The following is a 19,449-nucleotide window of genomic DNA, read 5'->3' as shown; positions in this document are numbered from 1 at the left end:
TAATCCAATTCACACAATTCGTTGCCCTTTAGGAGTAAGGACGTTTCTCGATTTCCACAAGAATCCCAGAGAGCATGGACTTACATGTGAAACAGGGCTCAAGTAAAAATTGAGATACGTCCTTACGTCACGGCTACGATGACGTCATAAACAGGTTTTCTGGTAACGAAATCAGCTGAAAAAAGTTTAAAATTACCATAATTAGACAGGAACAGCTAAAATAGCCAAAAACTGCCGGACTTATTGTTAGCCAAAACTTGCCGAAACCAGCCAAAAATAGCAGAATTCCATTCACGTAGGCGGTCAAAAGCAACAGGTCTAATACCATTGCAGGTGAGGGGGTTGAAAATAGCGGAGAGGGAAGATAACACAATTTCTTGAAAAATCCAAAACCCCTCCTCTCCCCTCGAAAATTTTCTGCCCCCAGAAATTGACCGCCTGAGACTCAGATACTCAGTTGTTTATTTCAATCGAAAATACAGGAAAATTCGGAAAAAAGGCTGAAATACATAATGGCCATACATGTATTTCAGCCTTGTTTCCGCATTTTCCTGTGTTTTCGATTGTCGTTTCCGTTTCGGGCTGCTATTACATCCTCTTTGTTTTCCGTTGTTTTTTCCTTAAATCAGTCATATCAATCCATCACGAACAGTTGAGATTCTACTCTGTCGCGCTAGGAAAAAACGCCGTATAAACATTCAAACGTTTCCAAAATTTCCTCTTGGATGATGTTTCATTTTGAGGAAATTTATGAATATTTTTCATTGAAATTTCCAGACACTCTAGATCAAATTTTGAACACAATTCTCCAACAAATTTAGAGATTTTCCAGAGCGTTTGTGATTCGTCTCAGTTTCTGATGGCTAAAACGGCGGTTTTCCTTAGCACGGCAGTATTGCAGTCCCACTCCTCATTTTACTAAAGAGATAATGTTAAAAGACCACAATTAGGTCTGCTCAATTTACTCTTGTATACTTTATCGTTATGTAATCCTGAATGAAAAAGAAGAAGAAAAACTCCCTTCTGCAGATTTTCACGCAGCCACAATCCCAACTCTGCCGTGCTAAGGTAGTACACCGTATGAGCCTTCAGACGTTGCCAAGTTTCCTCCGATAAAAGCTATGACTTTACTGTGAAAATTGCGAATTATATTTTCCAAAATTTTCAGACAATTTTGTACGCACTTTAATCTAAAATATCTGAAAATTTCAAGGAAAAATATGCATGAATGTAGTCAAAAATACATGCTTTATCGAGGGCAATTTGGCGACTTTCGATGGTTCATACGGCATTCTTCCTTAGCACGGTAGAACCCGCTAGAGTACCTTTATGGACAGAGTATGGCCGTTTCTGTGCCGGTTTTTCATTGGTCGCCAGAAAATAGGCTGGCACGATGTTCTTACGGCCGTAAATAAAGAAAAAAGATGGATGTTATAAGCAAGCGTGTTTGAGGTTGCCGGCCAGGTTGGCCTAGTGGTTAGCGCGTCTGACTCTAGGTCAATAGGTCCCGGGTTCGAATCCCGGTGGTGGCGACAAATTTTCATGGAACTGACGAGTGGATCTGTAAGCAGAATTCGCTCGGCCTTAATCCGTGAAACTTTGTAAGCCCGAGCATGGATGTCTACCAAACTCCCTGATGTCTTCGGACAATAAATAGTGCCTATAGATGGCTGTAGATTCCTAAAGGAATAAAGCCACTAAACTCTCAATAAAAAAAAAAAAAAAATGTTTGAGGTTATGCACATCTTACATCCTCCTGTGATAAAGGCGAAAGGCGATTCAATAGGGTTTTCATGTGTTTTTCATGTATTATTCGTGGATATGCTAGTTTAAATTACTCTAGTTTCAATTGTTACTACCGTATGATAGAAATTTTTGTCGAATCTTAGCTTCTTATTAATGTTACGGCGGGTCACCATCTTGTTTGTTTATTTACGGTCGTAAGAGTATCATGAATCCTAAAAACTCGTTGACCAATCAAAAAACGGCACAGTTTTCCCGTAGTAAAGGGATACGAATGACCATACTCTGTCTATGAACACTGAAAAAAAATTCTCGGCGTTTTTACCAAGGTCCGTTGGTACCTTTACCATCTCACTTTTTTTTACCAATTATTGGTAATTTTACCAAGACAGACTGGTAAGCTTACCTAATAACCGGTATTTTTGCTGTTTTTTTCAGGTAAGAATACCACTTTTATTGGTAATCAATTCCCGGTAACTTTGCCATTTTATCTCGGTAATTCTATCACAGTGGATACAAAATATTGTCGTTTTACCAAGGTCCAGTAAAATTACCGAGAAAGTTCAATAATTTCACCGAGATTTCTCGGTAAAATTACCATTTCCATAAATGGTAATTTGACCAAGAAAAAACTGGGATCAAATAGAACCCTGAATTCTTGGTAATTTTACCCTTTTCTTAGTAAATACACCGAGATTTTTTTTTTCAGTGATGGTACTCTAGAACTCGCGTGTGCCCAAAAATAAGATCCACCGACGACGCATGCAGGGCGCGTTGCCGGCGAGAGAGGAGCGGTATTTGTATAAGTGTCAGGGTTTATTAAAAAACTGGGGGCATGATTGGGGCCGAGGCCCGGGTGGGGGCGGGGGGGGCGGGGGGGCGGGGGGGGCGGGGGGCGGGGGGGGCGGGGGGGCGGGGGGGGCGCGAATCTAATAAAAGTCGACGGACGCACGGCACATCGGAAGACGCCCGCCACAAAAGGGACCCGCGCCGCGGCCGACCCCGAAAACCCTCCCTCCCGGAATCGACAACGGCGCGTCCCTTTCGCAGCCCCCCCCCCCCTCCTCGGTGTGTCATACGGCCTATCATCAACCCGGCCACGGATACGTGCCGCGACTTTACTACGTCTCATTAATAAACTCCTCCGCTCCGCAAATATTCAAAATCCGGAATGCGCCGTTGCCGCGCCATGCTATGCGATGAATCGATTGATCGGCCGTTTGAACCTACGGAAAAGTATCGATACACAGGGTGTTCGTCAGCGAGCGCCTTAATCGTCGATTCTTCAACACAGCTTCAAATGGAGAAATAGCGATAGTTGGACCGCGTTTAACGGAAAGGAACCAAGCCACATCAGCTATTGCCAAATTTTACTGGTCAATTTAATTTTTTACAAGAGAGCTCTTGTGCAGATTCTTTTGAAAATTTTAGTGAAATTGCTTTAAACTATGGAGAAAATTCGCTGAAATTTGCATGGAATTCCGTCCAACTGTTTTCATGTAAAAAATTAAACAGCCCGACTAAATTTGACAATAGCTGATGTGGCTTAGTTCCTTTCTGTTTAACGCGGTCCAGTTGATCATTACTGATCTGCACAGAAATAAAACTACTATTAATAGATTGCCGAATGGAGTTATGGCATTTCATAGGGATTTGCGATGTGACAAATATTTCAGGAGTTATTGAAAATTAAAATGTTTAAAATAAAAACGCTCTAGGTTAGAGGAGGGGCGGTGAGAACCTTACGCCATTTCAAAAAGGGTTAAATTTTATGGACCTTCGTAGAGATAAGAGCCACTGGCCTTCGGGCGACAGGTGGAAGCTTTTCGCACTTTCGGCGCTACGCGTTACCCTTCTTATTTTAAATTACGAAGTAAGATAATTGTAATTATTAGAACCTTTTTTCATATTTTGCCATCATAGAGGATCATTGCCCCCTGGAGATACAAAACCGTCAGCATTTCACGAATAACTTCATACACCAAACGTATGAATCAATAGAGATGTTGCATGTGTGAGGAGTTTGCGATTTGACTGTTAATTCTTACGTAAAAGTTCGCGAGAAACACGATGGTGCCACCGGTTTTCTCTGAAATCAACTCCTAAACTCTAAAAAAGCTCTCAAGTTGAGGCCAAAAGGGAGGGGATATCCCACGCTATCCCGAGAGTCCACCTCTACCTCAAGACAAACTCTCCATGCAAAGATAGGGAGCAAATACATTGACAAGGTTGCCGTGTTTTCAGTTTTAGAGTCCCCAAATAAAGTGGCAGCCCTGTTAATGTATTTGCTCCCTATCTTTGCATGGAGAGTTTGTCTTGATGTAGTGGTGGACTCTCAGGATAGGGTGGGATATCCCCTCCATTTTGGCCTGAACTTGAGAGCTTTTTTTGAGCTTCGGAGTTGATTTCAGAGAAAACCAGTGGCAACATCATGTTTCTCGCGAACTTTTACGTAAAAATCAACAGTTAAATTGCAAATTTCTCACACATGCAACATCGCTATTACTCTTGACGGGATACATTTTGGAACTTACATGTGTTGGATCGTTATTTGCGGTTCTGTATTTGTCTTTGACTGCGCATCGAAATTTTCATGACAATTCTGCTACTCCGATTATTCTGATTTGTCGTACGTTGTCTGCACTGCTATCAAGATGAAAACCTGTGAATGTTATTGGCCATTCATAATTTTTACGGTAAGTTTCCACTGTATAAATTTACGACTTAGGATTGTAAATTTTAATGATCAAAACCATCGGTTTAATTCTCAAGTCATTTCGAGCCTCTTTATATACCCTACACATGTGCTTCACAAGATTTCGCACACATACTATAAGAATATGCCTGCCCACTTTAAGAGTACAAATATGCTCGTATCGTCATATTCACAATGTTCCCCGAGGAATATGATATGATGGTCTACCGATAATAATTTTTGGTGGTCAATTATTGAAATATACTATGATCTGAGACTCATAAAATCTAACAGAATCTCGTTTGAGATTACTTTGTCTTTTTCGCTGTCTAAGCAAAACAGGGAATTCCTTCATCGCAACATGATGAAACATGCAAAGTTATCTGAGACGAGCTCTAGGAATTGATCAAACGTGTGTAAAATATCAATATATTTGTAGAAATATAACCAACTAATCTGTTTTGATATAGATTTGGCGTGTAACTCCAGTAGCTGGCTTTAAATCATTTTCGGAAACTGAGCTGGTAAGTTTCACATTCCACATAAAATACACCGGAGTAGTGTAAACTGTACATTTCTACAGTGTAACATCCTTACTGCTTATCATGTACATGACGCATCCATTAGCAATGAAGCAATTTATATATGACTATTATATTACATTGAAATTATTTTTTTACTGAAATAATTATTGATGTCTTCAAAGGGAAGCATGATTACTGTAAATCCGACTTTTAAAATTTAATTAAACGCTGGGACGGATACTTTTTTTTAACATTTCTGACGGTGTCGGTACCCTGGTGCCCCTATTTCAGCTTTGTTTAGTGTTCCATTACAATTTTCTTTAACATACCTGCTTTCGTGATCTGTACATAGTTATGTTATGTATAAATTATGCATGAGCCTTCGTGCCCAATTTTCTGATTTTCTATGAAGACACATATGAAGCAGTTCCGCGAGTTCATGGTTAAATTCAATAAGACATATGAAAGCAAGGCCGAGGAAGTGAAGAGATTCGGTATTTTCAAAAGCAATTTGAAAATAATTGAAAAGATGAATGGCGATGAGAACGAGAAAGCCGAGTTTGGAGTGACAATGTTCTCAGATTTATCGGGTAAGTACGATACTGGTATTAGAATTAGTTCAAGTCTTACAAATAAAGGAGTGATATGAAAAGGATTGATGAGTTGAAAAGTTAACATTTGTCTGCTTTGACGCTATGATGATTGCTTTGAACCTCCATGTAACTACCTCTCTATCTTGATTGACAGATTTATTTTTTGAAAAAAAGCGATGTATCCGGACTAGACGAACGAAGTGAAGACTTCCGTAGCAAAGACTAGTTTTCAACCCTAGGTTTAAAGGTGAGCTAACGCTTTAGCTCAGCTATTGCAAGTTGTTCATAGTTTGAACAGTACATTGTGGGAAATGAACATCGCTTGATTGAGAAGCTTGCTGAAACCGTTGTAGTGCACGATTTGACTCACGTAGAGCTTTGAGTTTCATGTGAGCGGGCAGTTCAAACTCCTCGTAACCAATGTGAAATATAAACGTTAATATCTTTGTTAGGAGTTGATTTCGGTAATTTTCGTTACGCAAATCGTGTTCTACGTGAAATTCTGGTCAAGAAACATGTATTAGAATGCTTAAATTCGTACCTTGTCTATTGGTCCATTGTGGTCTACTCGGAGCCTGCGAATCCACATATAATCCGAAGCTAAAAGTCCTAAATATGGACTATTTCTGTTAAACGAAATAAGCGCCAAATGTAATTCCTTTTGATGGTTTTAGAAATCCCCGATAGCGCGTTCTCGTCAAACGGAACTAAGCACCATGGGAAGCATGCGAGTATAGGAGACGAGCATCGCGTTCGCACACCCCCAATCCAACCCCCTCTGCCTTCCTCCCTCATAAGACGCTAGTTCCGTCGAAGGATACGCATATAGACAACACGATTTTCACTGAATCTCGGTCGCTGTCTCAAACGCCTGTCCAAACAACGGCACTTTTTCCTGAAATTCAAAGCACTTTGTTCATTGATGGATACTCTAACTAGCACGAGTTTCCATGAATTCGGTCTCTAGATCCAAAAAAGCCAGTCCAACAAAATGGCACTTTTTGGAAGATTTGTCAAGGCCTTTTTGTTCAAATGTGGTCCTACCTCGAGACTCTGACTCGAGTCGAACGGGTACTACTAATGCAGCGTTGCAAAACTCACATTTTTTCCATCGGAAAATGTTAGTATTTTAAAGTTCTTCGGTTAAAAAAACGATTTAGGTTGATTTTTTTTATGTGAGGCACATTATCAACACTCTTATCAACAATGGAGATTTGGCGCGCAAATTTATTATTGCTTCATCTGAAAGTGCCCAAAGAGCTGATTTTGCAGTATTTTTTATAATTTTTTTCTGATATGGAAAATAGTATAAAAATTTATTTCAATGTGAATAATTTGACCGCCTAGGGGCGTCATCTAACGGCATTTCCCTTTGAATGCATGTATTTTAGCAGATTAGATCATTTTGTCATATGTCCTCCAATCATCGTTCAATTTATGAACCGCAAGGTTATCCTCGTGCTTGGCTTACTTGGTAGCGTCCGCTTAACACGGAATTAATCAAATTTCAGACACCTGCAAATTCTCCTTTGTTGCTAATGTGCCCCTAAAAAATTTAAAAAAAAAAATCAAGTGAATTTATTTACGCAACAGAAGATCTTCAAAATTCTAGCATTTTTCAACGTTGAAAAACGTGAACTTTGCAACGCTGTATTGCCAAAACGAGCTTCGAGCTCGAGATAAAACTTTCACCGGAGGAAAACATAAGGATTCCGCTAGGTCACTATAAAATAAATTCCTTAAGTTCCTACAAAAGGACCACAAAAAGGCCCTTTTTTAACAAGCTCTTCGAGTCTCCACTCTGTTTCGATGCCGAAAATGCGAGTGTCATCTAAACTATTATGAAATTATTTTTGAAAAATATGCGTCGTCAACTGTGAAAGATCGAAAAATATCAATGTCTGGGATTCGAGCAATATTGATCCTTATCGATACCCCATCTTTGTGTCCCATATTTTCAATCGGACAATTACTTTGTATTCGGTAAAGTGTGTTAAATTTCTAGACGCGGAGTTTGAAGATCAAATGCTGATTTCATTCAATGAAACAATAGAGTATCAGGCTATGGAGGAGCCTGTCTCGAAATCTTTATCGTCTATTATTCGCCGGGCACCCTCCAGTTTTAGTTGGACCGACCACGAAAGTTATCCCCCGGTGGAAAGTCAGGTTTGCATTGATAATCATTTTACTTTTTAGTTGGTCAACTAAGAGTCCTCTTCATAGTTGTTCTTTACACAGCCCCTTCCCTTAGGAGGCTCTGCATGGTTCACATTGTCAGCATTATGATTTTTTATCTAGATCCTTGAAATTAAATACAATGATTAATTACTACAAAAAATTTAAAATTCGAAAGAAAATATGTTACACAGAAAAAATGAATTGCTGATTCAACAATAAAATTGTTAAAAAAAACATGCCTCACATGTTTCAAATGCACATTTTACAATAGTGCATGGAAGACTAATTTAACCACGGAGGGGGAGGGTGATGTTTAATTAGCAATTGTTATTGTAAAATCTACATTGAAACAGGCCGGACACTTTTATAACAACAAAATTAATGAATCAGCAATTTAATATTTTTCCGTGCACAAGTTTTGTAAATTTTAGGATAGGTTCGCTCCTACCCTAGATTCCACTGAAGGATAATGAAATAAAATTAGCAGTTGTGAATTACATGAATAGCAAGAGGTTGCCGCGCTATCGCACCATATTTTCTTCCAGTGACAATATGTTAATTACAATTCAAATATTAACCCTGTATTCTCTTTCCAGGGCAGCTGTCGCATATGTTGTGTTTTTTCAATGGTTGGAGCTTTGTCAATAATGTATTCGGTTCATCAAGGACGGCCGATTAATCTATCAAAACAGCGTGAGTCCTTGGTTTGAGATCATTATTAGTCTGAAACCTAATGATAGAGAGAAATTAACTCCTGATTTTTAATTTTCGTCATCGTTTAATTAATAAGAAGGAATTATAAATTAAGTAAGTTTTTCAATTTTTGGACGTGCACAATTAGGGCTCTGAATGTGTGAAAAATCATAACCTCTGCATACTGTCATGGTCATTAGGTATGGTGTTCAAAAAAAGACGCTTTATATTGGAACCTATGAGGTTAACGGCAGTTCTTCCATGATCTCTTGAAATGGCAGAAATGGAAGTGGGGTTGGACTTTCTTAAGAGGGATGATGATACATGTTTTGAAATATGTCAATCGGCCCTCTGACACAAGAGCGTATCCCAATGTCCACGTAAACCCCGTTTTACGTATAAATCCAAGATTATTTCTGGGACTCATGCAGAGCTTGAGATACGCCCGCCCTAACAAGAAATGCGACAATACTCAACCAGAATCAGCAAACTTACATCAGGGTTTTCCAAGCGTTCGTTCAAGTTACACTTTTCAAAAAAAACCAAGCAATATTTTGACTTACAATTTAAAAATGATCCCTAGAAAGTTTTATGGCGTCATATGTTTGAGTTATCTATCAATAAAATACAATTTAAGATGAAATCAGGCAGCCAGTGGCTAAAGGTGGCGACACAGTTAGGCTGATAGTTGTTAAACTTTTCTATGGGTGTCCCAAAAGTCCGTAACCCCCCCCCCCCCCCCTCGTAACTTCTGAACGGTTAGAGATAGAAAAACGAAACTTTGGGAATGTTTCTATCTTAAAGGGGTCCATCTTCTAAGGGGGTCAAAATTTGTGTCCCCCCCCCACTTTTTTTTCAAATAGTAACTCCTATCTTGTGATACATGAATTACCCGCCACAGCAGTTAGTTTTAAATCCTGTCATTTAAAGTAACTGCTACAGCGGGTAATGGAGATGTTGCATGTGTGAGGAATTTGCGATTTGACTGTTGATTATTACGTAAAAGTTCGCGAGAAACACGATGGTGCCCCTGGTTTTCTTTGAAATCAACTTCCAAGCTCAAAAAAAGCTCTCAAGTTGAGGCCAAAATGGAGGGGATATCTCACGCTATCCTGAGAGCCCACATCTACATCAAGACAAACTCTCCATGCAAAGATATAGAGAGCAAATACATTGACAGGGCTGCCACCTCATTTGGGTACTCTAAAACTGATATCACGGCAACCCTGTCAATGTATTTGCTCCCTATATTAGCATGGAGAGTTTGTCATGATGTAGAGGTGGACTCTCAGGATAGCGTGGGATATCCCCTCCATGTTGGCCTCAACTTGAGAGCTTTAGTTGAGCTGGGGAGTTAATTTCAGAGAAAACCAGTGGCACTATCGTGTTTCTCGCGAACTTTTACATAAGAATCAACAGTCAAATCGTAAATTCCTCACACATGCAACATCTCCATTTAGCATTTTATAAGTTCTCGCACACTTTCACTACATTTGGAATGTTAAATCAACTTCAATTTTTTTCGGTGTATGTAACGGCAGAGCTTGTAGATTGCAATTCCAATATTGTCTGTGAAAGAGGAGGTCTGACCTATCCGGAAGTGTACAGAGCCATCAAAAATACCTATCTCGCGACGGAGAGGGTGTATCCGTATGTAGGGACTGATGGACATCCTTGTAACGAAAACAACGTCGAGGAGGGCGTTGCCAGCTTGTCGGACTACCGAAACCCTACAACTGAAAGCGCCATACTAACAGCTCTTCGGAATGGTCCGCTACCTTCAAGGGTGGTTGGAAGCTACTTGCGCGTAAGTCCGTCAATGCTAAGACACTACATTTTCATGCTATCCCTGCCAAGTCTTTCCAACCATTTACAAAGTTTTTTTCTTGAAAAAACGAGAAAGCTACTCATCCTCGGTCTAAAACTTGAAGAATGCGGGCTCATTTTCGTGTAGGTTACTTACCGACGCACGAAGGAGCGAGTCAATAGGAGAGATCCAACAGAATTTGGAAACTTTAAAGCTTATAATTCCATATTCCATCTTTATATTATACAGCTACAAGCAAAATCTTGGAAGCACTATTTCTGACGAACTGTCGGACCGATAAGGATGATCTTCACATATATGTCATCTATGGTAGATGTAGATGTGCAAAAAATTATGAAACCCCGAACTTTTAATGTTGTAGAGCTTTTAAAGCTCATGTCACTTAAGTCCAATGTTAATAGCGTGAGAGATATGTCGTTTCCGCTAGAAACGTCAAGGTGTGAGATTCTACCTGAGTGACTCGAATAAACAATAAAACAATGGAAAAGCTCGTGAAAGGCTTCTCATTCGAAGACTTGAGGAACAGTGCATCGCTCAGGGTTTAAGGTTCAAGGTCCAAGATATAAGGTTTAACTCAATTTTTCCTGCATTCTTCCGGTTTCGATTTGTGGCATTCGTCAATTTACTTGATTGCTGAATTTCTATTAATATTTACAGCAGATAAACAGCAGATACAAAGTGAGAGGGCAGGCGCTGCGTCGCGTCGGGACGGACCAAATATTATTAACTCTTAACGGTCGAAATCCGTTTTTTTTTTTTTTAATTAAGTGTTTAAAAATAACATAATAAATGGAAATTTCTCCAGTAAGTGAACAGTGAAATTATGTTCATTCAGCTATTCCTCATCATTTACAAATCTGAGTGTTAGGTTAAAAATTTTGAAATCGATGAAGCTCGAACACATAATGGTGTATTAAAATGGAAGAACATTTTTGCCTATACATATGCGTATAGGGCCCGCGAAGCGGGCCTGAGGGCGCGAGGCGCCCTTCCGGGGGTTGGGCCGCATAGCGGTCAGGGGGCAGAGCCCCCTAGTATACTAAACTTTGAGGTTCTAAAAGTAGCTCCATCAGTTTTCTCGTGAAATTTTCTTTCATAGGCACCTCTTAATAAAATGTGGCAAAATAAATCAAAATTTGCAGTTTCGGTCAACAATTGTATGTTTGACCTCTCTAACTGACTCGATTCACTGTGCGCCGGTGCAGGGTGCGACATATCTCGATCATGTTGGAAATCGAGTGACGCCAGGCGGGAATCAGATCTACCCACTTAATAAATATTATAAGTTATCGAAAATTCGAGCCAATTTGAAGTATTTATTGAACCCTTTCCAAAGTAGAGCGGGTCCTTCTCCTTTGAAGGTCATCGCTGCCAACACTTTGCAGAACAGTCAACACTCTCAAGCTTCACTTTGATACTTCGTCCATCCCCCACATTTTGATCAACCTAAATTCTGAACAGATTATCAACGGACGTTTATTTGATACTGTGTTTGCAATTTATGCTAATCAAAAAGTATAGCGGCTCCTCTTCATTTTGATCGGCAACAGTGGCGTGGCGTCAATTGTGATGTATCGATTGTTATGCCATTTAAACCTATGGTAAAGAATCGGTTTTTAAAGTGTTCGCTGCGAACACCCTGTTTATCGATCCTTTTCCATAGGTTTGAATGGCATAGCAATCGATACATCGCAAAGCATGCCACGGCACTGATCGGCAACGTTAAACAATTGCATCGATATTTCATTTCGATGGACGAATTCTGATTGTGCGCAAGCTAGACATAAAACTAGTGTAAGGACTCGTTTACGGTTACCTTAATTTCAAAACGAGCCTTAACTCCAAAAAAATCAGAGCTGGAAAAATGAAAAATTTCAGTTTTTGGATGACACGATTCATCTATAACTTAACACTGAGAATTAATTATTTTTTCTTTCATTGTATCTGCAGCAATACACTGGCAACGTCCTAACAAACTGTCCCAACCAGCGCGGTACTCATGGTGTCGTCATCGTGGGATATGGAGAAGGTAAAGTTCTCCTCTATTTTGACTTGTATTCTCATTGAGCCGAATAAGAGAGACGTAATGGGGTCCCTTGTTTTACTTTTCCTCCCGAATCTAAGCAACTCCTCATTGATTGCATAGAACGGAGAATTGTTAGTTCACGCTTCGCGCCACGGCGCCTTCAATTTTGTAGACGCAACACGGCCATCCAGCAAACACGAATAGTTGAATCTCTGCGCCGTCATCATTGCGCGGTAAATTGTCTCTATTTTTTTTACATTTAAGTAAAATTAGGGTGAAGTTTGCTCAAAATATACCACGATGTGTGCAATTCAATAATAATTTTGAAACAAGTTGGTTTTTGCAATCGCTAGCGATAGCAATATTCGTCATGGGAACTTTTGCTTCTGGGATATGAAAATTTTAAGGTAGGTACAGTTCGTTTGTAGTATCTTCAGAATTGAAGGGGCTATGTAATTTTGTGTCGACATCTCTTTTTTAACATTTTTAATTTTTTTTCTTTGCATACAAGAAAGCTGTTATTTACCAATTATTTATTTTCGTTGGATTATGTATGGTTTTTGGAAGTTAACGCATTTAACTTTCAGTTTCGTTTTTTCGGCGTAAAGTATGATATTTTTACTCTACGCATATGCCCGAATACGCATCATAACGACGGTGAAACTACCAAACCACGTATCTCGTTTGCGGTGTTTAAAAATCTCCGCTCACATTTTATTTTTTTGAAGTAGACCAAATCAATATCATTCCTTGAAATTTTCACAGAATTTTCTCCGCACGAAGAGGAAAAATCACGGAAATTTTCAAGACTGGACGTTAAGTAGCTTTTCATTTAAAAAATAAAGTATGACAGGAAGTCTGCGACGTCGCAAACCGAGATACGTGGTTTGGTAGTTTCACCGTCGATAAGTGACCTATGTGCTTCCTAAGTTGCCATTTTTTTCATTCAAATAGATGTAACCGAAATGTTAGATGTGTACTACCTATACTACTTTCATGTCATTGCTTTATTTATTTATTTACTTTTTGCGTAGGTATATATTGTTATTTTTTGCTGAATTTTGGAGAAAATATTGCTTTAAGAACGTGGAATGTAAATTAATTTTATTGAAAAAAGAAAATACCATCATTAATTTGGGCGAACAGAGAAAATATACATCAATATTTGGGTCAACATCTCCCTGATTATATAAAGGATGAATATATTAGTATTTCTGTATCAAAAAACTTAGCTTTTGTCTTCAGAGATACGATGATTCTAGTCCCAGTCAATTTGTTTTATTGAAAAAACAAAAAAAACAAAAAATAAATAAATAAAAAAAAAACAACTGAAATGTTAGCATACTATTTTCATGTCTTTCTATTTGTATCAATAGGTACTTTTTGCTTAACTTACGAACGTTGAATGCAAATTAACTTTATTGAAAAAAGAAAATAACGTCATTAATTTGGGGGAACATGTGGCTGATTATATGAAGGAGGTATATTCCAGTATTTTTGTTTAACATATTAACTCACGAGAAAATGTTCGTACATTTATCATCTAGTATTAATTATTTTTTGATGATTGGTCTAAAACATTCAATACAACCATTAAAAATTATCTCCCATCGCCGGGTATCGAACTCCCGATCACCTATTGCCCGCACCTTATCAAAAATATGGGGCGCCTCAGTCGACTAGGCTATCACAGATCGGCGAAAGGAGGGAAAAAATAGCATTTAAAAGACTCGGACGATGGGCGGGACTTATCACAAGAGTTGTCCTTGAGCGATTCGGCGATTCGCGTCTTCGTAGCTTCTGGAGAAATGAGCTAAGCGCCTTTCTCTGTGAGACATTGTTTGCCTATGCTATCATGTGTCTCAAGGTTCATATCAGCAGGCATTTGCCATCGCGGCAGTAAGCTGAGGCAATATTTCTGTATTCATGGAATAAATCAATCAATCGAGTTCCGATTTTGGCTCATATATCCGTAACGGGTCCTCCAGAGCAGTTTTCCACCTTGCACAATAGTTATAATTTCTTTATTTCTATTTGTAAAATTTGAGGTGGGATAATGGCGGCTTCTCAAGAGCAACGAGGTAGGCGATCTTTTGCACCAACGAACAGAAAACTGATGGCGAAAAATAACCAATCAGAACCTCCCAAAAAAAGAATTTGCCTAAAAACGGAACTTCGTGGATCTGCGCAGATTTACCAGTCAGACACGACATCTCAAGTTGGAAAAAAACTCGCTGAAAGCGAATTTTAGCAATCAACACAACTTGATGTAGAGACATGATTGGCTAAAAAATACAACGGTTTTTGATACATCGGAAAATCAACCAAAAATCGGAGACTGGGCGAAACGCTCAAGGTCGCAGAGGTATAGGGAATCCCATAGCGAAAGCAACGGAACGATTGTAATATCATGGGGAACTCCGTTCCCATGACAAAAAGTAAATACAATCTTCATATGTCTCTCAAGCGCCCTGAAAGACGCATGTCTATAAATTGGTATTTTGGCGAAAATTGTGTAGTGTCAGGGAATGTTCTTTTGGACGACCGCCCCTAGCAATCTCAAACAAGGTAAAATTGACCTGACCATCCCTTCTGAGGAAGTTTCATATAGCGGACGAGGCGAGCGCGAGGGGTTGGGGAAGTGCCAGACCGACGCTGCCGATTTGTTACCGAAAGGCTGATTTTATAAAAAAAAATGTGTATTTTTTTACTTTCAAAATCATAGAAATAACATAGATGATAACTACTTCAAAAACTATCTAAATCGATGGATTTAGACATCTTTAAACTTAGCCTGACTGGGAACTTTGCGTAAAAAAGTCTTGGGCAAGGGTTGAACAACATTTGAATGTTGCGAAATTTTCCGTAATAAATAAATGATTCTCTGGGAGACCGGTGCATTTTTTCCTCGTATATTTTAAGAGAAACTCGAGTATACCTGAAATGCTTAACTTTACTCAAGAATTAACTTATCAGGAAAAAATTGTCAACAACCATTGTCAGTTGTTAACATTCGTTCAAACGGCCGTTTTTCGTCACACGGCAATCTGAGTAAACTGTGTCGCTTTGAATTTTTTCGCGCATGGCGCACGACTTAAAATACTTTTCTCATTTGCTAGGCTACACAAATGTTATGCGTATAAATCTCATGTGTGTGCTCTATCATGGTACGATGAGCCCCATTTTTCAATATTTAAACAAGCTGCGCAGTCACTGAAACTCTACCATCAGGCAATAAGTTAACATAGAAAAGACAAATATTCACTTTTCCCGTATGACATATGCGGATGGAATTTGACGAAGCAGTGAACACTCATGTTTGCCTTCCGATAAAAATACACATTTGAATTTGAAAAATTACATGCGCGTCCGTCACAGTGATGAATTTCACATTCAAATATTGAATCGTAAAAACCCAGTTTTATCAGTTTTATCCTATTTTTAAAAGACATCAAGTTTTTGTGGAAATGATTAATATCCTTCGGGGCGAAAAATAGCGATTGCGTCGCAGTAAACATGTCGCATAAATTTTCATTCATGATACCTAAATATGAACTAATAAAATACCACGCCAACACGAAAAATGTCACTTAGGAATAATTGGATCGCACCCAATGGCAATGTCATTAGTGATGCGGCTCTCACTATAATATTGTTTTCTTTTTTCGCGCATGTAAATTGTATTATTTTCCCAAATATTTGCGTACACGGTTTCATCACGAGAAATTCATAAAGCTTACTTTTGAACTTTAAAAGCTGCAACGTTTCTTTTAAATTGTGTTACAGAAGAAGGGGTTCCTTACTATTTGGTACGCAATAGCTGGGGGAGTAATTACGGTATTCTAGTAAGTGTTGTTTTTCCTTTCCTCTTTAATTTTTTAAACGTATTTATTCAAATAATTCAAAACTGTTACAAATACATACAATGTGACTTAATCTATTTGTTAAAAATTTGCATTTTTAAATTTGTGAAAGAAAAAGATGTATTGTTGGAGAAATTATATGCCTGGAGTAATCAGGCATAGTAAATTCTCAGTCATTTCATTGAAATCACGCCTTATTATTTGGTGCAAAAAAGCCGAAAGAGTGTATTAAACATACTCATAGGTGAGAACTCAGCTGATCACAAATACAATGTGAGCTCTTGAGAAGGATATTCTGATAAGGCCATGCAACTATTGACAACAGAGGTGCAGATACGTTGAATCAATTGGACTACATTTTTCAAGTAAGAACTATCATATTTCTGGCTCATTTTAGAGGCAACACATTTTGCTGTCAGTTATTCCACATGCAAATCGATATTTTTAAATGAGCTGGGAATAGTAGTTTCCTATCGCAAACATCTAAATCAATTAACAATACTCCGACATCTAAAACAAATTCAGCGTGATGTCTACTGTTTTAGTGATTCAACCCGAGTTAAGAGGTCGTGCTCTTATTTACGGAGATACATTTTTCAGAACGCCCATTTGGAAGGCCCTGTTAAAAAGTTATCGGATTCCTAGTCGAGGCAGTCAGGATTCCTGTCGCTTCAATGATAATGAACGTGTAATAAGGAAATTATCAACACATTTTTTTTCTCCATTTTCCAGCTTTATGGCTTTCAAAATATTAGTTTGAAATGTCATCGGGAGCCTTCTCATGTATGTCTTAAGGACGCCTGAAATGAGGAGAAGAGGCAAAATAATTTTTGTAGTGCTAAATAAATATTTTAAATTGGATGCCATTGTTTTTTTTTCAGGGTGGCCATGCAAAAATCAAAAGAGGAACATGTGCAACCCATGAAGTCGTTTACAAGTTGACAATGAAAATTAAAGGTGAGGGTTGCTGTGGGTGAATAAGGCCCAATAAAGTATATTTGCATTGATAAACACAAGAGATGTATTAAATAAAGCAATTGTTTTAAGTTACAAAGCACAGCATACGTATGGAATATAGCAGTGCAAAATCTTTAAAATACCCTGTAAGTAGTGAAATAATTAACTCAATAGGAACCAAAAATCATGCAAAACACACATTGTTTTTCCGTGATTAAACTAATGTTTCTATACTCCAGCACAAAAAAGTTCATTTTATCTTGTAATCATCATGTTCTACTCGACAAAGGTAATATATGTTAGAGACCCCACACTGTTGTCTTCTCTTTATAATGTAAAATGCCTGATGATGACTCATAACCAAAAGTTGAGTATTTTGTTTGGCTCCTAATCTAATTCGAAAAAAAGTCGTCTAGTAAAGTGCTCACTCCGAAATGCATAAGTTATTTTCACGCGAATTGCATTCGATTTTTTTCTCTGCAGTTTGTAATGCATATACCGCCACTAGGCCAAAAAGTAGTGTTGACTTCTGAATTTAACCATCGTGTCACTCAATTGCATTACTTTGATTGTTAAAGCGAGGTCTCTGGTATAAAAATTCCCTTCACTCAGCGCACATAAGAGAAGCAACTATTCGAACGCCCGCGCGTGGCACAGTATCAATTGAAAGTGGAGGCGAACTTACCGCGCTAACTCACTATGCAATTCCTGCAACGACCTAAGTCAATAAATAGATTTAAAGGGATGACTATGAAAACGAATGCTCCCTTTACCCAGCGCACATAAGCGTGGAGCGACTATTCGACCACCCGTGCGTGACAAAGAAGATTATGTAGCATCGAGCCCAAGATATTGGACTCCATACTCATCGCTAAAATTCTCACTTCTTTTCTTGAGCGTGGAGTCCAAAAGCAAAAGGAGATCTCCCTTAGTTTTAAAGTTCATCATGATAGAAAATCGTATACTTCGCTTATCTAATCTAACTTGAACTTACCTAACCTAACCTAACCTAACCTAACCTGAACCTAACCTAACCTAAGCAATGCACGATTTTTTTCGAGAACACATTTTATAGTCTTTATTTTACAAAACTTGTCTTGATAAATTTTTGGACCCTATATGCTCGTGTATTGTCCGAGGATACCTGCATTCCATAGTTTTGGACGCTCCGCTCACTTCGATTTTTCGAAAAAATTATCCCTAATTAAAGTGAGCATGGATTCCAAGATCTTGGACGTGATGAGCAACCGAAAATTATATAGCTGCGCACGGAGTCCAATATCATGGACGCGATGATACATTATCGACAAAGAATCAATCGAGATCGAGGACGAAACTACCGCGTCCTGTAGCGGTTTAAGTCACTGAATTGAAAGGAACAACGAACAACTATGAAAATAAGTGTCCCCTTCACTCAACGCGCAGGAATGAGAAGCAACTATTCGAACACTCGGGCGTGGCACGGTATCAATCGAAATTGAAGGCGAACTTACAGCGCCAACTCACTACGCAATTCCTGTAATACTTCCAGTCGCTGAATTTAAAGGAACGGCTATGAAAGTGAACGATCCTCTCATTTGTATAAAAAAAAAAAAAAAAAAAAAAAAAAAAAAAAAAAAAAAAAAAAAAAAAAAAAAATTACTTAGTCTCCAAACGTGACGTGTGCTGATGAGTGCCTTTAATTTCTCACTCTTTCTGATGGTCAATTTTAATCACATCCACAGAGATTCCTCATAAAAAGTCAGTTAAAATGCCACCTCCCGTAGGACTGGTTCCATGATTTATCTCTCAGTCCTCAAGCACACGCCTGCCTTAAGCCAACTCCACTATCGACGAGGAAAAAAATTAGACCCCCCCTCCCTCCCTCCTTCCCCCTCCCTCGTTCCCCCTCTCTCCCACCCACGTTCTCCCGCACTTTCATCACGACGACAAAGGGAGAATAATGGTGCGATTGTGTATTGAGCATACGTTTCTCGTAAAACGGGGAGACACCTGCGACTCCACCTTAATTATAAAATTGGAGAGCAAAAGTATTCTTGCGTTATTAAATAGACGCCATTAATTTATCATTAGGAAGCAACGCTTGCCGGATCAATCTGAAAATCGCGTCGATTCTGAGCCGGCCGCCGCCGCGCCGCGGTGAGGAGGAACGCCAAACGAGCCCTCGAACGATGCCAAATTTCCTCGACATATAGCTAATTTTAGCGAAATGTACTCCGTTTAGTAGAGAATCAGGATTGATAGTGATGAAGGGGTCAATTATCGATAGATACCGGAAGAAAGGTTCTTTTTATACCTGGAGCAATCCGGTCATCAAGATCGATGACTATAAGTAATCAATATACTTTT

General features: G+C 38.8%; 1 protein-coding gene across 1 annotated transcript; it reads left to right on the top strand.

Moving 5' to 3' along the window:
* The first annotated feature begins 4,368 nt into the window (after positions 1–4,368).
* Positions 4,369–18,670, top strand: LOC109035267 (uncharacterized). The gene is made up of 9 exons (XM_072302475.1): positions 4,369–4,439; positions 4,909–4,962; positions 5,375–5,552; positions 7,561–7,721; positions 8,330–8,426; positions 9,968–10,233; positions 12,205–12,283; positions 16,067–16,125; positions 17,025–18,670. Exons 1-9 carry the CDS (start codon positions 4,398–4,400, stop codon positions 17,118–17,120), a joined length of 1,032 nt encoding a protein of 343 aa, XP_072158576.1. The 5' UTR covers positions 4,369–4,397; the 3' UTR covers positions 17,121–18,670.
* Positions 18,671–19,449: the final 779 nt, after the last annotated feature.

This window comes from Bemisia tabaci, chromosome 7, assembly GCF_918797505.1.
Source record: "Bemisia tabaci chromosome 7, PGI_BMITA_v3".
Lineage (NCBI taxonomy): Eukaryota > Metazoa > Arthropoda > Insecta > Hemiptera > Aleyrodidae > Bemisia > Bemisia tabaci.
This window is presented reverse-complemented; position numbering and strand designations above follow the sequence as displayed.